At 34.5% G+C, this 23,615-nt stretch overlaps 1 protein-coding gene across 1 annotated transcript; it reads left to right on the top strand.

The window, feature by feature from the left end:
- Nucleotides 1–1,091: 1,091 nt before the first annotated feature.
- On the top strand, nucleotides 1,092–22,947 carry SmydA-9 (SET and MYND domain containing, arthropod-specific, member 9). Its single transcript, XM_067784511.1, has 2 exons — nucleotides 1,092–2,392; nucleotides 18,778–22,947. The coding sequence occupies exons 1-2, from the start codon at nucleotides 1,541–1,543 to the stop codon at nucleotides 19,222–19,224; spliced, it is 1,299 nt and encodes a 432-aa protein (XP_067640612.1). The 5' UTR covers nucleotides 1,092–1,540; the 3' UTR covers nucleotides 19,225–22,947.
- Nucleotides 22,948–23,615: the final 668 nt, after the last annotated feature.

The following is a 23,615-nucleotide window of genomic DNA, read 5'->3' as shown; positions in this document are numbered from 1 at the left end:
CTCGGCAAACGAAAACCTATAAGTCACTTATCGTAGATGAAGCGGCTCTGGGAGTGTTCGAGAGAAAAGTTCTTCGAAAGATTTATGGACCTCTACGCAATGGCAACGGTGAGTACCGAAGAATATTTAACGATGAGCTGTATGAGTTCTACCCAGATATCAACATAGTCCAGCGAATTAAAAGCAAGCGGCTGCGCTGGCTAGTCCATGTTATGCCAATGAAAGTTGACGCTCCGGCCAAGAAAGTGTTTCTATCGGAACCCGCCTATGGAACCATAGGTAGAGGGCGGTCCCCACTACGTTGGAAGGACCAGATGGAAAACAATTTAAGCTAGCTTGGTGTGACCAATTGGCGCCGGTTGGCAGAGAGAAGAAGCGACTGGCGCGCCTTGTTGGACGGCCATAAACGTTTAAACGGTGAAGCTACAATTAAGTAAGTAAGTACGTATGAAACAATTGAGTGGTTTTAAAAGTAATCTAAAAAAGCTTAACATCAGTAGTAAATTTGGCTAGGTTTAAAAAATAAACTAAAATTTTCGACCGTGCAGCCATCCGCATCGTGACCCCTTTTTTGGGGAAAGGAACTTGTAATAGGTAACAAGGGGAATAGGTTCTGATTATTATTTTACTTTATATTAAAAAACCGAATAAATAACTTTGCAGAGCTCAAGTTTACCTTAACGAATATCATAGTGAAAAGGCGAAGGTGGATAAAAACGCTCCATAAACTTTTTGAAGCCGTTCCAGTTAGATTTTTTGAAGTTACTGAAAGAAGGACCATTATGAATCCGGCTGGTCGGTCAAGTGCGAGGAGTACTGACTATCGTAATTATGACAATCAGAGCAGATGTACCTTGACGCTCTAAGGTAATATCCCTGCTGTTGAAGTCAGTGTTAAAAACTTCGTTGCGCTCAGTGATCCTCCAATTGATTAGACACTTGCCTGTTATAAAATCACCAAAACACATCAGTAGACAAATAGTATTGTAATGGCTTATAACACACTCTATTTGATTGAACGAATTAAAGTCAAATTAAGCCACTTGAAAGAAGATTTTGTTAATTTCACTCAGATGTTCGCATTCACTCTCAGCAAATTCATACGAATGCCGATGATCGACGTTGTAGTGCTGGCTCGATCTTGGCGGTATTCGCATCGTCATTTATTTTGAGATCAAGCATATTTCACATAGATATTTAAAAGATTCGCGAATAAAAGCGTTGTAAACTGGAAAAAGGCGACAGTTTGCCAAGAGCTAAGTAGCGCGAAATATTAAAAGAAAAATTGAAAAATTTGTGAAACAAAAAGAGAAATAAATTTTATTGGATTAAGCAAAGAAAGACGTGTGCAAAAAGAAAAATAAAATAACTAAAAGTTAATGAAGCAGTGAAATTGAATAATTTAATTAATTTTGTGCAAATTAAACAAAAAAAAAAAAATACTAAATTAAGAAGGCATTTTAAGTGACTGTGCAAACTTAAAAAAAAAAATTTGTTTAATAAATTACCGCCATTTCGTAAAAACACTCCGCACAAAAACATGATTTGTCCGAAGCGCACTGCAGAGTTAGTTTCTTTACATTTGGCGCCCTTCAAGGATACTGATCCTGCATGGGAGATTGATGTTTCGAAAATAGCTGGCCGTGGTATATTTGCAACGCGCGATTTAAAACGTGGTGATGTGATTTTCCAGGACAGTCCGTTACTGATCGGTCCCGCTGCACGCGCTGAGGATACGCTTAATGCGTGTTCGGTTTGTTTCAAAATGTTGCCCGATACAAAGTTTATGTGTCGTCAAGGTTGTGGTTTGCCTGTTTGTTCGTTGTGTGGTAAAAAACCACAACATAAAAGTGATTGTCAACTCTTTCAATCGTGGAAGCCTTGTGAGCCGGATGTGGCTAATTCTTTGCTGATACGTTTGTTATGTGTGGGACGCGCCATCAATTTGACTAAAGAACAACGTGAACTTATTTATTGTTTGCAAGCAAATTTGGATAATAATCATCGTACTGAAGTACGGAATGCAGCTAAGGCTTTTAATGAATTTCCCAATGATAAGAAAATAATTGAAATTATGAATCGTACTGTAGCTGTGTTACGTACTAATGGATTTGATGAGACTTCCGATCGCACCAATGATAATCAGGAATTTTCGCATCGTGCTCTATTCCCATTGTTTGCTCTTATGAATCACGATTGCATTCCTAATTCATATTATACGTTCGAGCATAAGACCAAGAATATGGTGGTACGTGCTTCAGTGGATATACCAGCTGGTACTGAAATCACCACAACATATACGAAATTGTTTACCAATAATATAGCTCGTTATCTATTTTTGAAAATGAAGAAAGGATTTACGTGCAAATGCGCGCGGTGTACGGATCCAACAGTAAGTGACGTTTTATGATTAGATGGATTATATACAAGAAAACGTAATTGAGCTTAGACAAAATTCAGATTTTTCATAGGCTATTTCGGAACCACTAAGGATTCAACAAGTTAAAATTTCATTCACAAGGTCTGCAAAAAAAGGGGGGGGGGGGTTGTGGGGCAGTTGCCAATTTCTAGGACAACATAATATTAAAGGTGTCGGTTGGAAAGGCTACGAAAGGAGAAAACAAGAACTAATACCATCTCTGAAAGCGAGAGTACTGCGCTGGTTCGAAACTAGAGCGATTCGCCGCACGATTCGTAGTTCAATCCAGTGATACAAAGACAATCAGCGTACGCCAGCAGTTTTACACTCTAATAAAAGATGGTTCCTGTGTGATTATTATTTTTATTTTTATATGCAGCAAGATAAAGGAGTCTCACAATCGACAGTCGTATCGGCAAAAATCTCTCTTAGTTTTCCTGTAGCGAACCGCTTTACTTTCCAATTATCGCAGATCTTTTTCTTATTACAAATCTGCCCTTCCCAATGTTTTCAACGGACTCTTTTGACATTGTATGTGTCGTGTGAAATAGCGATTGCCCCTTTGTATGCATGTACGGAATTGAATGCATTCTTAACTGGTTCAGTCGTAAGTGGTTATGAAATAGCTCTTCAGCGCTACCGATACATCCCACTAGTAACAGTTCGGTGGTAGTAATAAAGCCTGCATTTCGAAACTGTCGCTTTGCGTGACTTTCTTTAATTTTTTGCATGAATTTTTGATTTAAAGAAGCTGTTCGAGCAGTTATCAAAACTAACACCGGTCCAAAAATATACTCCAACTGAATTTGCCGTAAAAACTGTATCTTCGTCGTTCATATTCGATTAAAAATAGTTGTTGCTCTGGTTTTGACCGCACTGCAAACAGCCCTCATAGTTTCTTTTTCGCTATTTGGTATAAAGGCCTTGGAAGGTAGGCACCTTGTCACTGGTGCGAGGGTTTAGCCAAACCCCACAGCTGTGAGGCTGAGGTGTTTAGAGCCATACGTTGGGTATCTTTAACCTATCTATAACTTATATATACAAATTAATGAAATTTTTTTTTTAATTTTACTCTTTAGTTTCATATTTAAATCGGTCGTCTAGGTGAAGTAGGTATTTAGGTAGGTACACTCCGAGTGCTTGCCAAATCACTGCCGAGGGGTAACCCCGTAAAGACAAATTTTTTTCTAATTACCAAAACTTGGTTTTAAGGATCTTCGCTGTGGTAGACGTAGCACGCCACCACCACACTACGACGACCGCCATGTATGAGAAAATTGAGCTGAGCAAGGCATGGAAGTGGGATTGTGTGTGGATTTGGGAGTGGGAATGACAGTGGGAATGGCAATGGGAGAGTTGGTGGGGGTAGGAGGGGGTGTTGGAATGCGAGTGGGTGTGGGAGGGAAAGTTGATTTGGGAGTGGAAGTAAGATAAATGCAATAAAGTATGGGCAAACATAGCAGAGTATTGGAATATAAAAGAGAAGAAAATGTGATTGAAAGTCGGTTACTGTAGTCATAATAAAAAGTGAAAATTTTTATTTTTTATCATAATATAATTATCAAACGAATAATTTTTTCTTTTATATTAAATTTACATATACTTTTAGTTTTGCCGATTCAACGCCAGTAACTTCAGTAACAGAATGGTTTTATCGATTTAACAACCGCTGCGGTTTCAATATTATTTTTTACTTTGAGCAAAGCCAATTTATAGCAATTCTTTTTCGGGTTAGGAATTAATGTCGCTGACATCAATTCGCTTTCAAAAGAAAAATAATTTCTGTTGACTTTAATTCTATTGACAATACTACACGTCACCATGTAAGAAAAATAATGAAAACAAGTTCTTTTCGAGTCTCATTTGATTTAAAAAAGGTTGTATTTTTTATAAAAAGTCTCACTTGATTTGAAAAAAGTTTCATTTGATTAGAAAAAAGTTTTAATGAATCTTAAAAAAAATTTATTTGTTTTGAAAAATGTTTCATTTAATTTAAAAAAAATTTCATTAATAAAAATTTCATTTGATTCGAAGGAAAGTTTAATTTGACTTTAAAAAAAGTTTGATTTGATTTAAAAAATATTCATTTAATTGCAAAAGATTTTTTTGACCTGAAAAAAGTTTCACCTGATTTAAAAAAGTGACATTTTACTTGGAAGAAGTTTCATTTGATTAGAAAAAAATTTTAATCAATTTTAAAAAAGTTTTAATTAATTTGAAAAACGATCTATTTGATTAGAAAAAAGGTCCATTCGACTTGATATAAGTTTCATCTGATTTGAAAAAAGTTTAATTTGATTTAAAAAAGTTAAATTTAACTTGAAAAAAGTTTAAGTTGATTTGAAAAAGTTTAATTTGTTTTAAAAAAAAGTGTCATTGATTTGAAAAAAAAAAAAAAAAAATATGGGTTGACTTGAAAAACTTCCGATTTAATTTGAAAAGAGTTTCATTTTACATTATTTCTTTTGATTGGAGAAAATTTCTTTTGGTTTGAAAAAAGTTTCATTTAAAAAAATTTTCATTTGATTCGAGGGAAAGATTAATTTGACTTAAAAAAAAAAATTTGATTTGATTCGATTTGTAAAATATTCATTTCATTACGAATTCATGAGCTTAACACCGGCTTATAATAATTGAATATTCAGATATTATGTTTTTCTAAGAGAAACTGAAAAGAAAGAAAGAGACATTTACTGGTATATTGCGATGGTACCATTTCGAAAACCGCCAACGTAATCACATCAGGCAATTTCTTAATATTATCAAAGGTTTCACAGAGATTCGAACCGCGAATCACACGGTGAAACTGCAGTTGTCTTAACCACTAGGCTATCCTGGTGGTATTTGTTTTCATGCTTATTTCAGTCTTTCTCATTTCCACACTAACAACACAATTGAGACATTCTGGCTCTATTAATTTGCGTGTTGTGTAGATTTGTTTTTGTGAAGTTTCTTTTTCGCAGAATGTCTCAATTGTGTTGGTAGTGTAGAAATGAGAAAAACTGAAATAAGCATGAAAACAAATACCAGCAGGATAGCCTAGTCGTTAAAGCAACTGCAGTTTCACCGTGTGATTCGCGGTTCTAAACCTTAGATAACATTACGAACTTGCCTGATGATGATTACGTTGGCGGTTTTCGAAATGGTACCATCGCAATATTCCAGTAAATGTTTCTTTCTTTCTTTTCAGTTTCATTTATAAAAACATAATAATTGAATATTCAATTATTATAAGCCAGTGTTAAGCTCATTAATTCTTAATAATAAGTATAAATTGAACACACCATTAAACAAACAAGCATAAGTATTCATTTTACTTGAAAAAAAGATTTATTTGGCCTGAAAAAGTTTCACTTGATTTGAAAAAAGTTTCGATTGACGATTATGTTAAAATTTTTTTACTATTGTGGAGTGTATCGACCTTTGACGAGGAACGACCGCTATGACAAAACAAAATTTCAATTCTGTTTCCTTTTTCATATTACTTTTATATAAAGACTTCTGGCATGTATTTGAATTATTTTATACGCTATAGACTATTTTGTGACCATGAATTTTTAATATTGATTTGTTTACAAACTGAAAGTCATAAAGATAATAATTGCCTCGCTCATTGTTTGCAAACAGATTTAAATTAAATATTTTATTTGGATAGCTTGCCCTCAAACTAATCCGATTAGCCTTGGCCATGGTTTTAGCTGACATGTTTATTTTGCAGAATTTTATACGGTGTATGTTTTTTTACAGTTCATGCAGTCCGATATTATTATCTACCTATTTGTTATAATTGATATAATCTCTTATGGATTTGTCATGTGGATATGCTTAGTATATTAAAAGATTTTTAGTTTTAAATAAATTTCATTAATTTATAGTCGACGCATTGGCATCGAAATTAACGTAAATAAAATCATAAATATAAATTCATAATTAAAAGTTGGCAAAAAATAGACATACTAATTTGTATTTATGGGCATTAGAGTGAGATGGAATTAAAAAAAAAAAATTTAAATGGGCGTGGCACCGCCCACTTTTGACAAAATCAATTATTTTAAATCAAATATTATTAATCAAAAATCGTTAAATCTATCGTAACAAAATTCGGCAGAGAGGTTGCCTTTAGCATAAGGAATGCTTTGAAGAAAAATTAACGAAATCGGTTAAGGACCACGCCCACTTTTATATAAAGATTTTTAAAAAGGTCGTGGACGAATGAAATAAGATATATCTTTGCAAAAAGAGCTTTATATCAATGGTATTTGGGTACACAAATTTTCCCTATAGCTGGAAATATTTCTAGGAAAAATGGACGGGAGCGGTTAAAGACCATGGCAACAAGTAGGCTAGAATAATAAGCTATAACTTAGCAAAAATAGTTTTGAATCAATGATATTTCACTTATCAAGTTTTATTGTAAGAGGAAATGGGGAGACATTTTTTTTTTAAACGGGCGGTGCCACGTGTTATGTAGAAAAGTTATTTATCTGAAATGAAACATACAATTGAAGCTCACGCTGAGTATATAATGTTCGGTTACTCCCGAACTTAGACACCTTTACTTGTTTTCTTTAATTAACAGATATTCGGTGAAATTTATCGCATTATGGTTAATTCAACCGATTTTTTTCATCTGAAGAGAAACTGTTAGTCTCAATTTAACAATATGCGTAAAAAATACAGATCATTATAATAGATTCTCCTGTTAAAAGAACTTATTTTATTAGTCATTTCAACAGCGAACAACTGTTAATATTATGTAAATGCATCAGCTAATTTGAAAGAGAAACTAATGCTCATGGCGCTCACTACTTAGTTCTTATGACCATGTTGTTTCAGAAACCTGTCATATCAACAGCCTTCACTGTTACTCTAATGTTGACGAAAATCTGTTGTTTTAATAGTTTTGATACTTAGGAGGATGTCAATAATTGTTAAGTAAACAAAGCTATGGCTTAAATATGATGCATTTTTTTTTATTGAATCTGTCATTTCAACCAATAATTTGTGCGAAACTAATGCAACAGCTATATGCGATTCGAAAGAGTGCTGGGGGCCACAGTTGAACCGGAGGGTTGGCCCCAGGGTGCAGAAATGGCAGAACATACTATACACATGTATTCCGATGGTTCCAAATTAATGGAAAGGGTTGGGTCTGCTGTTTACTGTGTCGATCCAGTCATAAGTAGATCCTACAGACTGCCGTGAAGAAAGCAATAGATATTTTGGAGGAAGCGTGCTTAAGCTGCAGTCGCGTCAATACATATATTGAAAGTCAGGCGGCGATTAAGGCAATAATCTCACAAGGTACTTTATGAAGAAGAGTTTTGGAATGCAAAGAAGCATTGGAAAAACTTGGCTCAGACCGGACCATACATCTGTACTTGGTTCCCAGTCTTAAAGGATAGAAGGTAACGAAAAGGCCGATGAGTTGAGGAGTTGAGGAACAGTACTCACTAAATCGAAGGTAAACGTCCCAATCCGTTTGGAAGAAATCAAGTGGAGAAAAGAGTTGTAAATGATCCATCAAGTAGGAAAAGTTTGGACAGAAGCGCGTGGCTGCACTATTTCTATGATCATGTGGAAATCCGACGATGAGTATAATACTCGTAAATTGACTCATACCGCTGAAGAGAGAAGGCTTAAGGCTCACGAAAGGCATACTAATTGGACACTGCCTTCTGGTGTTACATTCTTATAAGTGAGGCCTCATCAGTAACAGCAGATGTAGAAAGTGCGAGCTGAAGGCAGAAACGGTTGAGCACATACCGTGTTCATGTCCTGCACTCTCCAGTTGAAGGCTCAAGCTATTAGGGGAAGCAGAGTTGCCAGGTATCGAAGTAGCAATTAAGCTAGGTCCTATAAAACTTTTAGTATTTTGCAATAAGACGGAGTTATTCTATAACCTAAGTCCTGGCACCTGATTGGGGATCTTACGTTTGGTTGTCAAACAAATTCTCGGACACATTCAGTCTATCTGAGGCCTTATTGAACGGCCATGTTGAAAATTTATATAAATTTCGATTGAATTAACCCCTGCGTTAAAATGAATTCGATAAGAACATCGCACTGGCGCCCTAAATTTTTTGTGGTCACTCTAATGTACATTTATATGAAGATTAAAAATTTTGAGATTCTCACGCGAATTGTGTATTTCAACAAATACCATGAGTTAAAAAAAGTGGCAGGCAAATAAGTTTGATAAGTATTGATTTATCTATACATATTTTGAATTTTTAGCGCTAAACTGACGGATGGAAAAGAAGCAGAAAATCCCAATTTGTTAACCACTTGTTTCAAATAAAAATTCCAAAATGATATTGTAGTAAATGATTTGACAATATTTGTTGGCTCTTTGGCAAGTCATGAGAGATATAGAAAATAGAAAAATAATTAAAATGATGGTAGAGACAATAAAGCTAATACATACCTATACACATATGTATATAGTAGGGCGGGTCGATTTAAAAATCGCTCATTGCTCTGTGAAAATCGTATTATATTTGCCGAAGAAACCATACCTCTAAAACGAATTCTGATGACCCCCCCCTTTGGGTCGAACTTTTGGGTAGGAGCAATTTCAATTCTACTTGCTGTGTCTTTTGGTGGCTTAAAAAAAACAACACAAGCAATTTTACGATCTGCAATTGTGTCACAGTGATACTTTCATTTCTTAAAACGGTTGAATAAAAAAAAACCCACACAACTATGTTTACGACATGCAAATGCATCACAGTGATGCCTTGGTTTTAAAAGGGGGTTGTAAAAACGCTAATTTCTAATAATTTTTTTTTTAATTTCTTTTCTTTACCAAGTTAAATTCAGTTTTTCATTTACATATGTTCTGACTAAATAAATTTCTAAAGTAAAAAATAAACAAAAAAAAAAAAAAAAAAAACAGGCATTTCAAAGTGGGATTTTTCAAAATTTGCCCCTACGACCCAAAGGATGGGACATCAGAATTCGTTTTAGAGGTATGGTTCCTCCGGCAAAGTTTCTTATTTTGATCCCTAGCATATGATTTTCACAAAGCAATGGGCGATTTTTTTGCATCCCCACAAATCGACCCGGCCTAGTATATAGGTATGTATTATGGTCCTATTTTTATATTTATTAATCATAAATCAAAAATCGTTAAACCTATCGTAACAAAATTCGGCAGAGAGGTTGCCTTTCCTATAAGGAATGCTTTGAAGAAAAATTAACGATATCGGTTAAGGACGACGCCCACTTTCATATAAAATATTTTTAAAAGGGTCGTGGACGAATTAAATAAGCTATATCTTTGCAAAAAAAAAGAGCTTTATATCAATGGTATTTCATTTCCCAAGTGGATTTATAACAATATTTAGGAACAACTTTAAATTTAAAAAAATGGGCGTGGCACCGCCCCTTTTATGACTAAGCAATTTTCTATGTTTCAGGAGCCATAACTCGAAGAAAAATTAGTTCAGAATAGAACCATATGTATATGTATTATTGCGCAGCCTTGTAACACTATTAAACACACAGAACAAACAACAACAACAGTTCAAGTGTACAGCTGGGATGTAATGTTCGGTTTCACCCGAACTTAGACTTCCTTACTTGTTTTATAATTAAGTTTGCAAGGACATAAAAAAAATTTAGAAGTAAAGGGTGTTTGAAAAGCTATAGCTTTTCGGTTACTGAGATAAATATAGACTGGTGTGCTGTGTGGTAGCTATGTCTGAATGAGCATGGTTTAGAAAGGAATGTAATCATATTTCCTGCTTCCCAGGAAATTTACAATCACGGCGGTTAATTCGATATCAAAGCGATCTTTGGAAGCACGAAAACCAGGTTTCTGTCTCTTTGCCATGTTAACAAATCACTATCGTCTTAATTCTAGCCTTAGTATGACATTGAGCGTTCTAGTCCATAAAGAGAAATACAAATTTCAATTTCTCACCAATTTACAGTCATTAAAACTTCATGTTGCAGTGATTCCGGCACTAGCCGGAATAAAGTCGTTAGTTGTGCCATACCACTGGCAACTTATTTTCTACTTATGAAGGGGAAATTTGAATGACCATTTCACACAATTGCAGAGAAGTACTAAAAATTTCTTTAACCCTTTGCAGGTCAAATTTGACTCATTTTAGGAATAAAGTCGCTTTTCACGCAAATGTTTGTTGTTAAGATTTTTGAAAGTTATTATTTTTATTTAGTTTATAAACCGAAAAGGTAATGTGCAAAGGATATATACTTTTTTCAAGGTTCCCCTTCACGTAAAATATGACACGTTGTAAAAAGTTATTACTTTTGTTTTTCAGGCCGAAACTCCTTAAACAATGATCTTTTTGGCATATTTATGCCTTTTTGACATCTGTAGTTAAACATATAAGTATGCACTTCGTAGTTCACATAAATTCAAAATTTTATTGTTGATGTTGTCTGGATGGACGGTTTTCAAGCACCATAGCAGCATTTTCTTCATTGGGAGGTTGGAAAGGACATACTTTTTAGCCACCCGCCAGAACAGTTGTCTTTAGTTATTAAATATCCGCGAAATGAGCGAGTCCATTTAGAAATAGTTCTGAAACGATTTAGAAAACAATCTGGAATGATAACGGAAACAACAACGAAATAATTATACCAAAGTAGTTCCGAATGGATTTTAAAAAAATCCTTAGTTTAAAATTCTACCTAGTTTTAAAATTCTACGAAACTATGATCTTTGAAACAGTCGCAAAATGATTCCGAAGTACCCCGAAATGTTCATCAGTAACTATTTCCAGGGGTATAGAACTCTATTTTCCAAAAAAAAAATCAAAAGGTATTTAATTTTGAGCGAATTCGCTCCATCTGGGACGAGGCAAAATTTGAGCGACTGTTCGCGTTCTCCGTGCTGTAACTGAGAAATGGAATCAAATTCCGAAATTTTCGCAGACTTTTTTTTTAACTTAATATTACTTGAGTAATATTAAAAATATCTGTAAAGAAATCAATTGAGCCATGTCTGCTCCTTGGTAGGCCATGAAAAATCGGAGCTAGGTATATAATGTTTGATTTAACATCAAAACTGTCGTATTGTCGGACGCAAAATTTTACTAAATAGAAATTATAAATTTTTAACGCATTATAAATCGCAAATATGCATGATATCCAAATTCTATGGAAAAATATTTATTATGATATATTTTTTACTCCGTTTTGTATAAGTAAATATAATCATGAATGTTTCTTCTTTCTACTAAAAATGAAAATTTCTTGAACACTGATGTTATTTCGTGATAGACTGTATGTATGTATAGAAAATATGAAAAATACGAAATGAAATAGAAAAACCTTATTAAAACAAAAACAATATAAATATGAGTGGGCATGTCAATGCACCTCAAACTACGTAAAAATGATGGAATGAGTGATTGTTTTCGACCTGTTGCTTATTGAACTTGGACCACACGCAAACGATAGGTGTAAGCTAAATAAGCACGGTGCAATGTGTTTAGTTAAAGGGAAATAAATTATGTGTATACTCAGTTGTGTTTAGATTACAGACGTGTCGTCCTGTAATGATCAATCTAGCTGGCCAAAATTAAAACAGCAGTTATTTCTGTTCAAAAAGTGGTTGCCTCACTTCATTGTTATGAAAATAAATATCTGATAGTAAATTCACGGTGTTCCGCGCAGAATTACTATGCATCGGACCCCCGTTTGGTTTCGGATGGACCCGGGGTAATTTTTTGGCATTACATGAGACATGTCAATAGGGGTATCGAACGAAAAGTATTTTACTCCGCATGTCTATTGACATTTTAAGAAGGTTGCCTCTTAGGGTTGCCACCTCACCTTTTTTATATTCTTTGTGTATCCAGTGCCATCTCGAAACGGCTTAACCGATTTGAATCAAATTGGTACATCGTCCATAGTATTACATTTTGAAACAAATAAAGATATATATTTTTGTTTGCAAGGTTTTTAAAAAATTAATATTGAAAAGTAATAGAATTACCAGTAGTATAACTCAGTTAAAACATGCGGTAAGAAACATCTAACATATGAATTAAAAACACATTAACCTGTCCTAAAAGAAAATGTAACTAGATTTGATTAAGGCTAAACAATGTGAACAAGTATTTTAGGTTAGAAGGGTATATTGTTATTTAATCCAAAAATACATCCAACTGCACACAATTTGCATACAACTTTAGATGTGCCCGGTTAGCTCCGTTGACGTTGCAGATGGGTTTTGAGGTATGTATACTATTCAGTGGACATCTAAGAACGCCAGGGAGTATATTAAAAAAAAAAAAAAATTGGAATATTTTGAAAAATCGACTTTTGGCCAGCTAGATTGATCAAATACCCCACCGTGCCACATGAATTTAGTTCGTCTAAAGATAGATTGTAACGAAGCGCAAAAGAATTTATGGTTTACAAATTCAGGTACCGTAATGGTTGGGATGGAGAAGAAGTCGATAGCTCCTCCCCCTTCTGTTTTTCGGAAAACAGCTGTTGTTTGTACATAATTTTAAAGTTATGAAACCTCTGTATAGCATAGTGCAATTACTTTTCATTTGCACTTTTTTTTTCACTTCGTAGTCGAGGCCAAGTGTAATTTTTGAGTTAACTAATAAAATTGTTTATTGTTTATATTTAACTAGTCATATTCTGCCGGTATAAATGTTTCAAGGTTTCAAAAAACTTATTTACATTGTACTTTTGGTCAATAAAATATATGCGTTAAACGAGTCTGCCAGTGGGATATCCGTTAGAAGTTTGTTCTCAAATATGTATATTAGGGTGTTTTTAAAAAATCGATTCATTTTGTTAGATTTTAAGATTGCCAAAGTTTGAGCATAATTGGAAGATGTTAACCCGTGCCACTGGGGCCTCAAAGTTTTGAAAATCTCAATTTTTTGGCGATTTCGGCGAGCCATATCTCTGCAACGGCTAGAGCTATTTGCCCGTGTCTTACATTAAATTAAAGGCGATACTGTTAAAAATATTTTATATCCAATGAAAAAATTCGTAATTAATACTGAATTCGAGATAATGACGGGGTTTTGCACTGTCGGATCAAACAATGCCAGGGCAATAAGTTCAGGACAAAGATACCACAGGTGATTTATCATATTGTTAATTCCTTTCTCTGATATTTATTTGTCAAGGCTTTCGTTTTTCAATAGGTTTTCAATGAGGCCTAGGTCTTGCTTTTGTGCGAAACACGCTCCTGGGGGTGTTAAACCAGGCTTTACAATGGCCCCATTGGCACGGGTAAACATACTCCAAATGTGCTCAAACTTTGGCAATCTTAAAATCTAACAAAATTAAACATTTTAGGGGGTGCCCCCATAAAAATTCTGATATTTTTTTTACCCTATGAGATAAAAGCACCCTAATGTTTATATCTTCAACATAAAAAAAATTCAGTTTTATGCCTTAAATGTCTATTGAGAAAAATTATCAAAATGGACCCTAAACCAAAAATTAAAACTTAAATTAGGTATCTAAACAAGCTTCAAATTTCCATTAAAACAAGTAAGGAAGGTTAAGTTCGGGTGTAACCGAACATTACATACTCAGTTGAGAGCTATGGTGACAACATAAGGGAAAATAACTATGTAGGAAAATTAATCGAGGAAAACCCTGGAATATGTATCAAATGAAAGGCATTAAAGAGTATTTTATGAGGGAGTGGGCCATAGTTTTATAGGTGGACGCCATTTAGGGATATAGCCATAAAGGTGGATCAGGGTTGACTCTAGAATGCGTTTGTACGATATGGGTATCAAATGAAAGGTGTTAATGAGTATTTTAAAAGGGAGTAATCCTTAGTTCTATAGGTGGGCGCCGTTTCGAGATATCGCCACAAAGGTGGACCAGGGGTGACCCTACAATTTGTTTGTACAATATGGGCATCAAACGAATGGTGTTAATGAGTATTTTAAATGGGAGTGGGCCTTAGTTCTATAGGTGGACGCCGTTTTGAGATATCGCCATAAAGGTGGACGAGGGGTGACCCTAGAATTTGTCTGTACAATATGGGTATCAAAAGAAAGGTGTTAATGAGTATTTTAAAAGGAAGTAATCCTTAGTTCCATAGGTGGACGCCGTTTCGAGATATCGCCATAAAGGTGGACCAGGGGTGACTCTAGAATATGTTTGTACGATATGGGTATCAAATTAAAGGTATTAATGAGGGTTTTAAAAGGGAGTGGTGGTTGTTGTATAGGTGGTCGCATTTTCAAGATATCGCCATAAAGGTGGACCAGGGGTGACCCTAGAATTTGTTTCTACAATATGGGTATCAAAAGAAAGGTGTTAATGAGTATTTTAAAAGGGATTAATCCTTAGTTCCATAGGTGGACGCCGTTTCGAGATATCGCCATAAAGGTGGAGCAGGAGTGACCCTAGAATTAGTTTGTACAATATAGGTATCAAAAGAAAGGTGTTAATGAGTATTTTAAAAGGGAGTAATCCTTAGTTCCATAGGTGGACGCCGTTTCGAGATATCGCCATAAAGGTGGGCCAGGGGTGACTCTAGAATTCGTTTATGTAATATGGGTATCAAACGAAAGGGGTTAATGGATATTTTAAAAGGGAGTGGGCCTTAGTTCTATAGGTGGACGCCTTTTCGAGGTATCGCAATAAAGGTGTACCAGGGGTGACTCTAGACTTTGTTTGTACGATATGGGTATCAAATGAAAGGTGTTAATGAGTATTTTTAAAAGGGAGTGGGCCTTCGCTCTATAGGTGTTCGCCTTTTCGAGATATTGCCATAAAGGTGGACCAGGGGTGACTTTAGAATATGTTTGTACGATATGGGTATCAAATGAAAGATTTTAATGAGTATTTTAAAAGGGCGTGGGGCTTAGTTCTATAGGTGGACGCCTTTTCGAGATATCGCCATAAAGGTGGACCAGGGGTGACTTTAGAATGGGTTTGTACGATATGGGTATCAAATTAAAGGTATTAGTGAGAGTTTTAAAATGGAGTGGTGTGAAGGCGTTTTCCAGATATCGACCAAAATGTGGACCAGGGTGACCCAGAACATCATCTGTTGGATACCGCTAATTTATTTATATATGTAATACCTGCCAAGATTTTAAGGGTTTTTTATTTCGCCCTGCAGAACTTTTCATTTTCTTCTACTTAATATGGAAGGTGTCACAACCATTTTATAAAGTTTTTTCTAAAGTTATATTTCGCGTCAATAAAACAATCCAATTACCTTACCATGTTTCATCCCTTTTTTCGTATTTGGTATAGAATTATGGCGTTTTTTCATTTTTCGTAATTTTCGATATCGAAAAAGTGGGCGTGGTCATAGTCGGATTTCGTTCATTTTTCATACCAAGATAAAGTGAGCTCAAGTAAGCACGTGAACTAAGTTCATTAAAGATATGCCGATTTTAGCTCAAGTTATCGTGTTAACGGCCATGCGGAAGGACAGACGGACGACTGTGTATAAAAACTGGGCGCGGCATCAACCGATTTCGCCCATTTTCACAGAAAACTGTTATTGTCATAAAATCTATGCCCCTACCAAATTTCAGAAGAATTGGTTAATTATTGTTCGACTTATGGCGTTAAAAGTATCCTAAACAAATTAAATGAAAAGGGGCGGAGCCACGCCCATTTTGAAATTTTCTTTTATTTTTGTATTTTGTTGCACCATATCATTACTGGAGTTGAATGTTGACATAATTTACTTATATACTGTAAAGATATTGAATTTTTTGTTAAAATTTTACTTTAAAAAAATTTTTTTTTTAAAAGTGGGTGTGGTCCTTCTCCGATTTTGCTAATTTTTATTAAGCGTACATATAGTAATAGGAGTAACGTTCCTGCCAAATTTCATCATGATATCTTCAACGACTGCCAAATTACAGCTTGCAAAAGTTTTAAATTACCTTCTTTAAAAAGTGGGCGGTGCCACGCCCGTTGTCCAAAATTTTACTAATTTTCTATTCCGCGTCATAAGTTCAACTCATCTACCAAGTTTCGTCGCTTTAGCTGTCTGTTGTAATGAATTAGCGCACTTTTTCGGTTTTTCGAAATTTTCGATATCGAAAAAGTGGGCGTGGTTATTGTCAGATATCGTTCATTTTAAATAGCGATCTGAGATGAGTGCTCAGAAACCTACGTACCAAATTTCATCAAGATACCTCAAAATTTACTCAAGTTATCGTGTTAACGGACGGACGGACGGACATGGCTCAATCAAATTACATGGCTCAATGATTATTTTGATATATGGAAGTCTATATCTATCTCGATTCCTTTATATATGTACAACCAACCGTTATCCAATCAAACTTAATATACTCTGTGAGCTCTGCTCAACTGATTAAATATACCACTGCTCAACGTGCCGCGGAAGAATTTAAAATTACACGGTACCAACTTAAGAAAAAAAAAAATATGTATATAAAAAAAAAAAAAACAAAATAAGGGATTCGTAAAGAACAAAAAAAGGATATTTAAAACTTAAATATGTACCAACCCTCCTTTCCTTTGTAGTCATGTCTTTTATTCGTGCATGTTAAATAGATGAACAAATTTATAATCTTAATACATGTACCGTACAAACAAAATTGCTCCCAGCAAATGTTCGTAGTCATAGAAGATTCAGAAAGGAATCCTAAGTCGGAGGGTTAACGCTTTTTATGAGTCTGAAATTAATGCATTTCCCTTCTTAGTCACTTTTTGGCGTCATAAACAGCTCATTTTCGGCACATATGGGACTCCGAAAATACTCTTTTAGAACGATAATCCAAATCATATATACGTACATATATATGTACATATGCTCTTACATATGGCAATTGCACATTCTTCGCATTGCAATTGGAGAAGCAAAAAATATAGCCGAAGGAACTACTCCATAACTAGGTCATATCGATATCTGGCCGTCAGCGCTAATGGTGATACATGGAGGGCCCACACATCAGCTTTGTGGTACAAAATGTATGTATGAATATTTTTTCCGAATTTGCTTTGTTAACAAATCCTAAATGATCATATTTCTGATATTTCTCAAGCTTTTCACATATTTCTAACTCATTTTTGATCCTTAAATTATGAGGGTTCCACCACTTTGCTGAAAATATTCTATGATTCAGTTGCTATTCTATTTGATTCAGTTGCTGGGGCAATTTCCCCTTCACCCGAGAAGTATGCAGAGGCCAGAACTAACTCTTGTTTATCTCTCGAGGTTAGAATTCTTGTCCAAATGCTACAAAAATCAGTTGTCATGAACCCTTAAAGTGGAAAAAACGTTTATTAATTGCTGAAATGCATCGCCACTCGAGGCGAGAGCTGGTAGCATAGATGAACTTATCATCAGGACTGTTTAGATCTTTTACGGCATCATGTTGAATCCAGGCCTACTGGATGATGGCTATTCACATACCTTCTTGAACAAATTTCTTACATAGGACGTCCGATGGTGTCTTGACGTGGTAGAGGTTCGCGTGGAGGCATTTAAGACGCCCCAATTTTTGAGCTGTTACAACGAGTATAGGGGAAAGTAGGTCACCACTGGGACATCATCCCCGATTAACTAGTACGAGTAATTACAATCAGAGGGCGTAAGGTACCTGTAGGCCGCCATAATAAGACAAAGGAGTACCGATAGTAGTTGGGTGAAGAAGGAAAACTAGATTATAGTATGCGGGGGGGGGGGGGGGGGGGGGAGGAGGAAGTAAAAAGGCGCCTCCCGAATTTGTCGCCGAAGCCTTACCAGGATTCACCACGAGAAGGCTCCAGCCCAAAATGGGGAGGGGGAGGTGCTGGGTTACAAGCACACCGCCATGAAATGCCCCCTCCCCCTCCCTAAAAGTATAATAATTACAACAATAAATATACCATAATGCATAGAAGGGTGAGCTGGGTTGACTTAGCCATAAGAGTCTGTCTGATATTTCAGTGAAATTTGGTATCGATTTGTCCTCCCTAGCGACATCCAACCAAAGTGAATAGAAGTGCTTTTGAAAAACTAAAAATATATCGACTACTCAGTGGAATATCACTATATAACTTGCCGTTTCGAAAACACCCTGGCTGAAAATCATTTGAAATACGCCCTAGTTCAGTATTTTACTCAAAAAACATCAAATATCAGAATTTAATTTGACGCGAGAAAAGGGCTTTTATGAAAAATATTTTGGGATAAGGCTTAATTCAACCGACAAATATTTTAAGATAGGCGGTTTTCACACTGACAGCCGATATAAGGTAGATAGTAGATACATTTTTTATCTAAACAAAATTTTTGAATCAATTTTAGCTTCTATTTGCGGAGCTGGGATCTGCTAAGCAAAATTCTGCATATATCTTCTAAACTTTTGATAGCAACTCTAATATTCCACTTTTATCTTTATCTCTTATAGGAGAATGGTGCCTTCATATCCGCCACCTATTGTCGTGACACCAATTGTACAGGTTTAGCAGTGCCCGAGATCGCCGGCATGCCACATCCCAATTGGAATTGCTTGGTTTGCAAACAAAAATCAACACATTTACAAATGTCGAAAGCGCAAGATTTTGCCTCCGGTGCCATTAATTCCAAATTTAATTCTAAGTCACTAAAGTCCGTCGTTCTATATATTCGAGATATAAGTTCAGAATTTATACCCGATAGCAATCATGTGGTAATCGATGCAAAATTAAAAACAATTGCGCGTTTGTCAAAGAAACGTGAGGATTGCGGTGATGACGAAGTAACGGCCAAAGCGAAATTCTGTGACGATATTTTGCAAATTATGGACAAGCTGGGACTGGGCGATTGTGTGATGCGCACATATTTGGAGACCGAGAAGGCGAAGCCGGTAAAATAAATGTAGAGCAGGCGTTGACGGGCGGTGAAAGTGGGTGTTACGTACATATCTTATTTATATACATAAGTATATTATATTTCTTATATAATAGCGATTTTTTTTTTGTATAGATAAATTGTTTTAAAGCGCGTTTGACGCTCAACTGTTTATCGTGAGTTTTGCTTTTGTAAATTCAATTGTTTTAAAAACAGTTTTAACGTTATTCTTAAATAATATTTTGTATATACAATTTGTATTTTCCTTTCTCTTTAATTTTTGTATCATGTTATTTGAATACGAAAATTACGCTGCAAAGACACGTATGACACAAATGAAAAGAAAAAAAAAATTTTTTGTGCAATAATATCTAATATCACATGTATACAAATAAAACTATATAGGATATATATCTACAGTAACGCACAGAAAAATAGCAGTGGCAATTTTTACCAAATTTCTTGAAATAATATTCTTCTGTTTTTATTTTCGGTATTTTGAGAAAAACCTACTATAAATTTTGTAACTGAAACTATGTAACGTATGGTAAATGAAATCTGAACAAATGTATTACAGTCCAAACAAAGTATGAAATGATATTTGTTTTATTTAAAGTAAATTTATTTTAATATCTAGATATATAAGATAAATTTATAAATAAATATTTGCTCCATTACGGTTTGCTTTTCGTTTTTTGTCCGGAAATTTCCTCATTGATTCTTGATTTCCTTTTGTATCGATGTTTTTAAGCCACTTTTTGATTTCATTAACTAAATAAGTCGTATTTTTTGCAGGCTATCCTTCCCCATAAGCAAGCCTATTAAAATTTGCCCAAAAAGTTTCAATTGGTCTCAGATGGGGGAACGTTTGGGGGGTTGTACGTCCCTTAGCTTGCCTTTCGCATAATGTGAAGATGCAAATCCAGCCGGAATACTAACCTTCCCCTTTTTAATAATGTTTTGAAATTCTGGAATGCATTTCTCTATATAAGACTGAGCAGAAACGGCTAAACTACCCTTGAAAGATACGGGCTCACTTATTCCACGCTCGCTGATTGTTAGCCACAACAAAACTTTCCCGGGTAATTTAGTATTTTGAATATATATCACTTTGTCGGAAGATTTTCGTTTTTTGGACTCGAAGTAATACTTTGGGTGCCATTTGTTGCCTTCCACTGTGAAGTAGCTCTCATCGTCCATAACGCATTTGTAAGTTGAAGATGTGGAAAAATATTTTTGCGAAAGTAGCCGCAACCTGGATTTTATTGTTTGTGCCTGCTTTTCTGTAGTAGCTGGTTTCGATTTTCTTTCTTTAATTTGTATATTCATAGCTTCCAAATAATATTTAATAGCATTCTTATCAACTTGGTGTTTTTGTCCGAGCTGACGGAACGGTTATGCTTTGCGCCCCACTGTATCTGCATTCAACCTTTCACGACCTTTACTGTCTTGTAAATTCCATTTTTTGTCGGAACCTTTTTTTCGAGATATGCTTTTATTATCTCTGAAAAGCCTAATAGTCTTATATATGGATGTTATCTTAAATCCCATGTCCCTAAAGTAAAGAAATATTACGTTTATGCTTTTGTCATGATTATTTTCATAAAATTACCAAATTAATTCGCTCCACTGAAACTCGTTCAAATATATTTTGACTACTAATGTTGGCCTCATATAAATAATTTTTACGCGAAAATGTCACAAAGATGTCCCGTTAATTTTATGCACTGCAATTTGTTTTTAATAAATTAGGGGTACTTAGTTTTTGTGTTCCCAAGTTGTGTTCGGATTTCATTCACCATACGTTAAACTGACCTCAAAAACGTTTTCGAAAAAATTCGAAACTTGGGAAAAATTTTGCGAAAATTTCGCGCTTTTTATTTAAAGTTCTCTGAGTATGCAGTTTTTTTGAAGTTATACTTCTTTAGGCGCGTTATGAAAAAATTATGAGAGTGAAATTTTAAAATATGACACAAAATTAACAGGTTGAAAATACAGTTCGTGTGCTTGTTCGCTATGAACTGTACAAGCATACCTGCTTTGAGTTGGACTTTCACCACATCATATATATACATATTCAGTCAGTTCGAATGGTGAAAAAAGCCAGCATTCGCTAGCGTTATTTAACTTCCGGAGTCCATTGATAGGTATGTATGGATGTATGTATGTATTTACATTTCATTTCGGCTTGACATACATACGAGTATGTACATATGTATGCTTGCTAATATTGTTAATGTTTTTAATGGTTAATAATGCATACATCTCTTCAAAAATATTCTTTCGTTAAAAGTTTTAAGCGTTTCGTTAAAATTCTTAAACAATATTCTATTTTTGCTAATGTTAGTGCACTAAGGCAATTTAATCTTACTATATACATAAAGAAGGATGTACATATGTTTGTATGTCGTTTATGGACTTCGAAACCACTCCGCCGATTTAACTCGAACTTGGAGGATAGCTTCACAGCAACCCAGAGAGTGTTTCTGTAAACCTTTTTTCCGGAAAATGGACAAATTCTGCTTCCGCTTCGATTTTCCTGAAATTTGGTACATAAGTTTGAAAGTTATTTATCATAAGCAACTGATAGCTGAAGTACCGATACAGTCATTATCGGAAGATATTATGATAGTGGACATAATTTAAAAATCATAACATTCGATTTATTTGGGAATTTATGTTACACTTAATATACGAAAGTAAATATTTATTTATTTATTTTTTAAAACTTAAACTAAACTTTATTGACTTTGTTGACCATCTTTTTCAAGCTCTTTTATTATTTTATTGTTATTAATTATTGGCATGCAATTAAAAACTGTTTTTCAATGATGACAAAGAAGTATAACTTCTCACGCTCGTACACAAGTACACGCACCCATTTTTTCTTCTCCCTTAGTAAGGGAGTGCAGAATTTTGTGTATTTAGTGTTAGAAACTTTGCTATAGCAAATGAAAGCTAAGGCTCGTGAACAACTTTTTTTCGTCTAAAATTTTTTCTTTCCATATTTTGTTTTGTTTTGACAGTTGTTAATTTGCTATTCAAACTTGATAATAGCAAATGCATAGTCGTATAAATTTTTTGCGTTTTATGTCAAAATACTACACCAGTTTACAAATACAATGATGCTAGACCATTTGCAAAAATCTTGAACTCCCCTATCCTATGTTTACGATTTTCTTCCATTTAAAGAAAAAATATGGGGGGAAAATCAAATATACCCTTGGACAAAATAAATTCGAATTTTCAGAGACCTATAACTTGTTATTTATTAGAACTAAATTGATTGGGCTACAAAACTGCATACTCAAAAAAATTCAGAAAACTTCAAATAAAATATTCGAATTTTTGATAAATTTTTTTTCGAAATTTCGGGTTTGAGATTGGTTTGCATAGTTTTAGTTACAAAATTCCAATGGGTTTTTCTTGAAATATCGGAAAAAATAAGAAAAATTAACCTGTAGATATTTAATAAAAACTGTCACAACCAGTTTTCTGCGCGCTGCTGTACATATCGCAACTTAAAGCAAAAATAATCTTGGCGGTAGCTAGCAGATAATAATCATCAAGCACAAAAATAATTCTGTTTTAGATTTAGTGTGTGATGTGTATGTATTTGTTTAATTAATTAAATAAATTCACTTTGAATTTTCATTGTAAATAAATAGTCGTTCTTTTTTACTTTGTATTGTATGTTATTTATCTATATATAAATAAAAATGTCATTTATATATTAATATAAACAAAATTATGTGTGTGACGAAAGTGTTATTCTTAGTTGAAAATATTTAAGGAAGTATGCACAATTTAATTGTTTTTGAATTTTTTGAATTATTTTCTTAGATTTGGAACCTCCAATATTTTTTGTGATTTTCATTGCTTTTTAGAATGTTTTTATTACTTTTATGTTTGTACTATTTAAATTTTTGTTTGTTTTTATTTTTTTAATATAATCTGTGGGCTTTGTAAAAATCCGTGTGGATCATTTTTTTAAATTGCACAAATACCTAATCTTATTTGCTATGCGATTTTCTCACGATACACATCTTTTTGACATCAATTATATGTGGATATACACTCGATGATCTATTATAAGGCTCATATGAATGTATATAAAATAATTCCACTAGCAACGTCACGAAATTTACGGTACTTACCCACCAGTCAAAAAAACTCGTCGAAACCTAAGTGGCAACTAGTATAAAGTCCAAGACAACTAGTAGGGCAATTGGCTATTTTACATACAAGCAACTAGTATTTCTGACACGGGCATGTTAAACCAGAATTTGATTACCAGATTTCGAACTGAAACATACGTAAAAGGTAACGGAGGGAGGGGCGGAGTGGGAGAGGAAGAGAGCGATAGAGGAGGGAAGTAGATAGAGAGGGAGAGCAAGAGGAAGATAGAGCATTTAG

This window comes from Eurosta solidaginis, chromosome 4 (assembly GCF_040869045.1).
Source record: "Eurosta solidaginis isolate ZX-2024a chromosome 4, ASM4086904v1, whole genome shotgun sequence".
In the NCBI taxonomy this organism is placed as follows: domain Eukaryota; kingdom Metazoa; phylum Arthropoda; class Insecta; order Diptera; family Tephritidae; genus Eurosta; species Eurosta solidaginis.
Note: the sequence above shows the minus strand (reverse complement) of the source record. Positions and strands in the feature narration are given on the sequence as shown.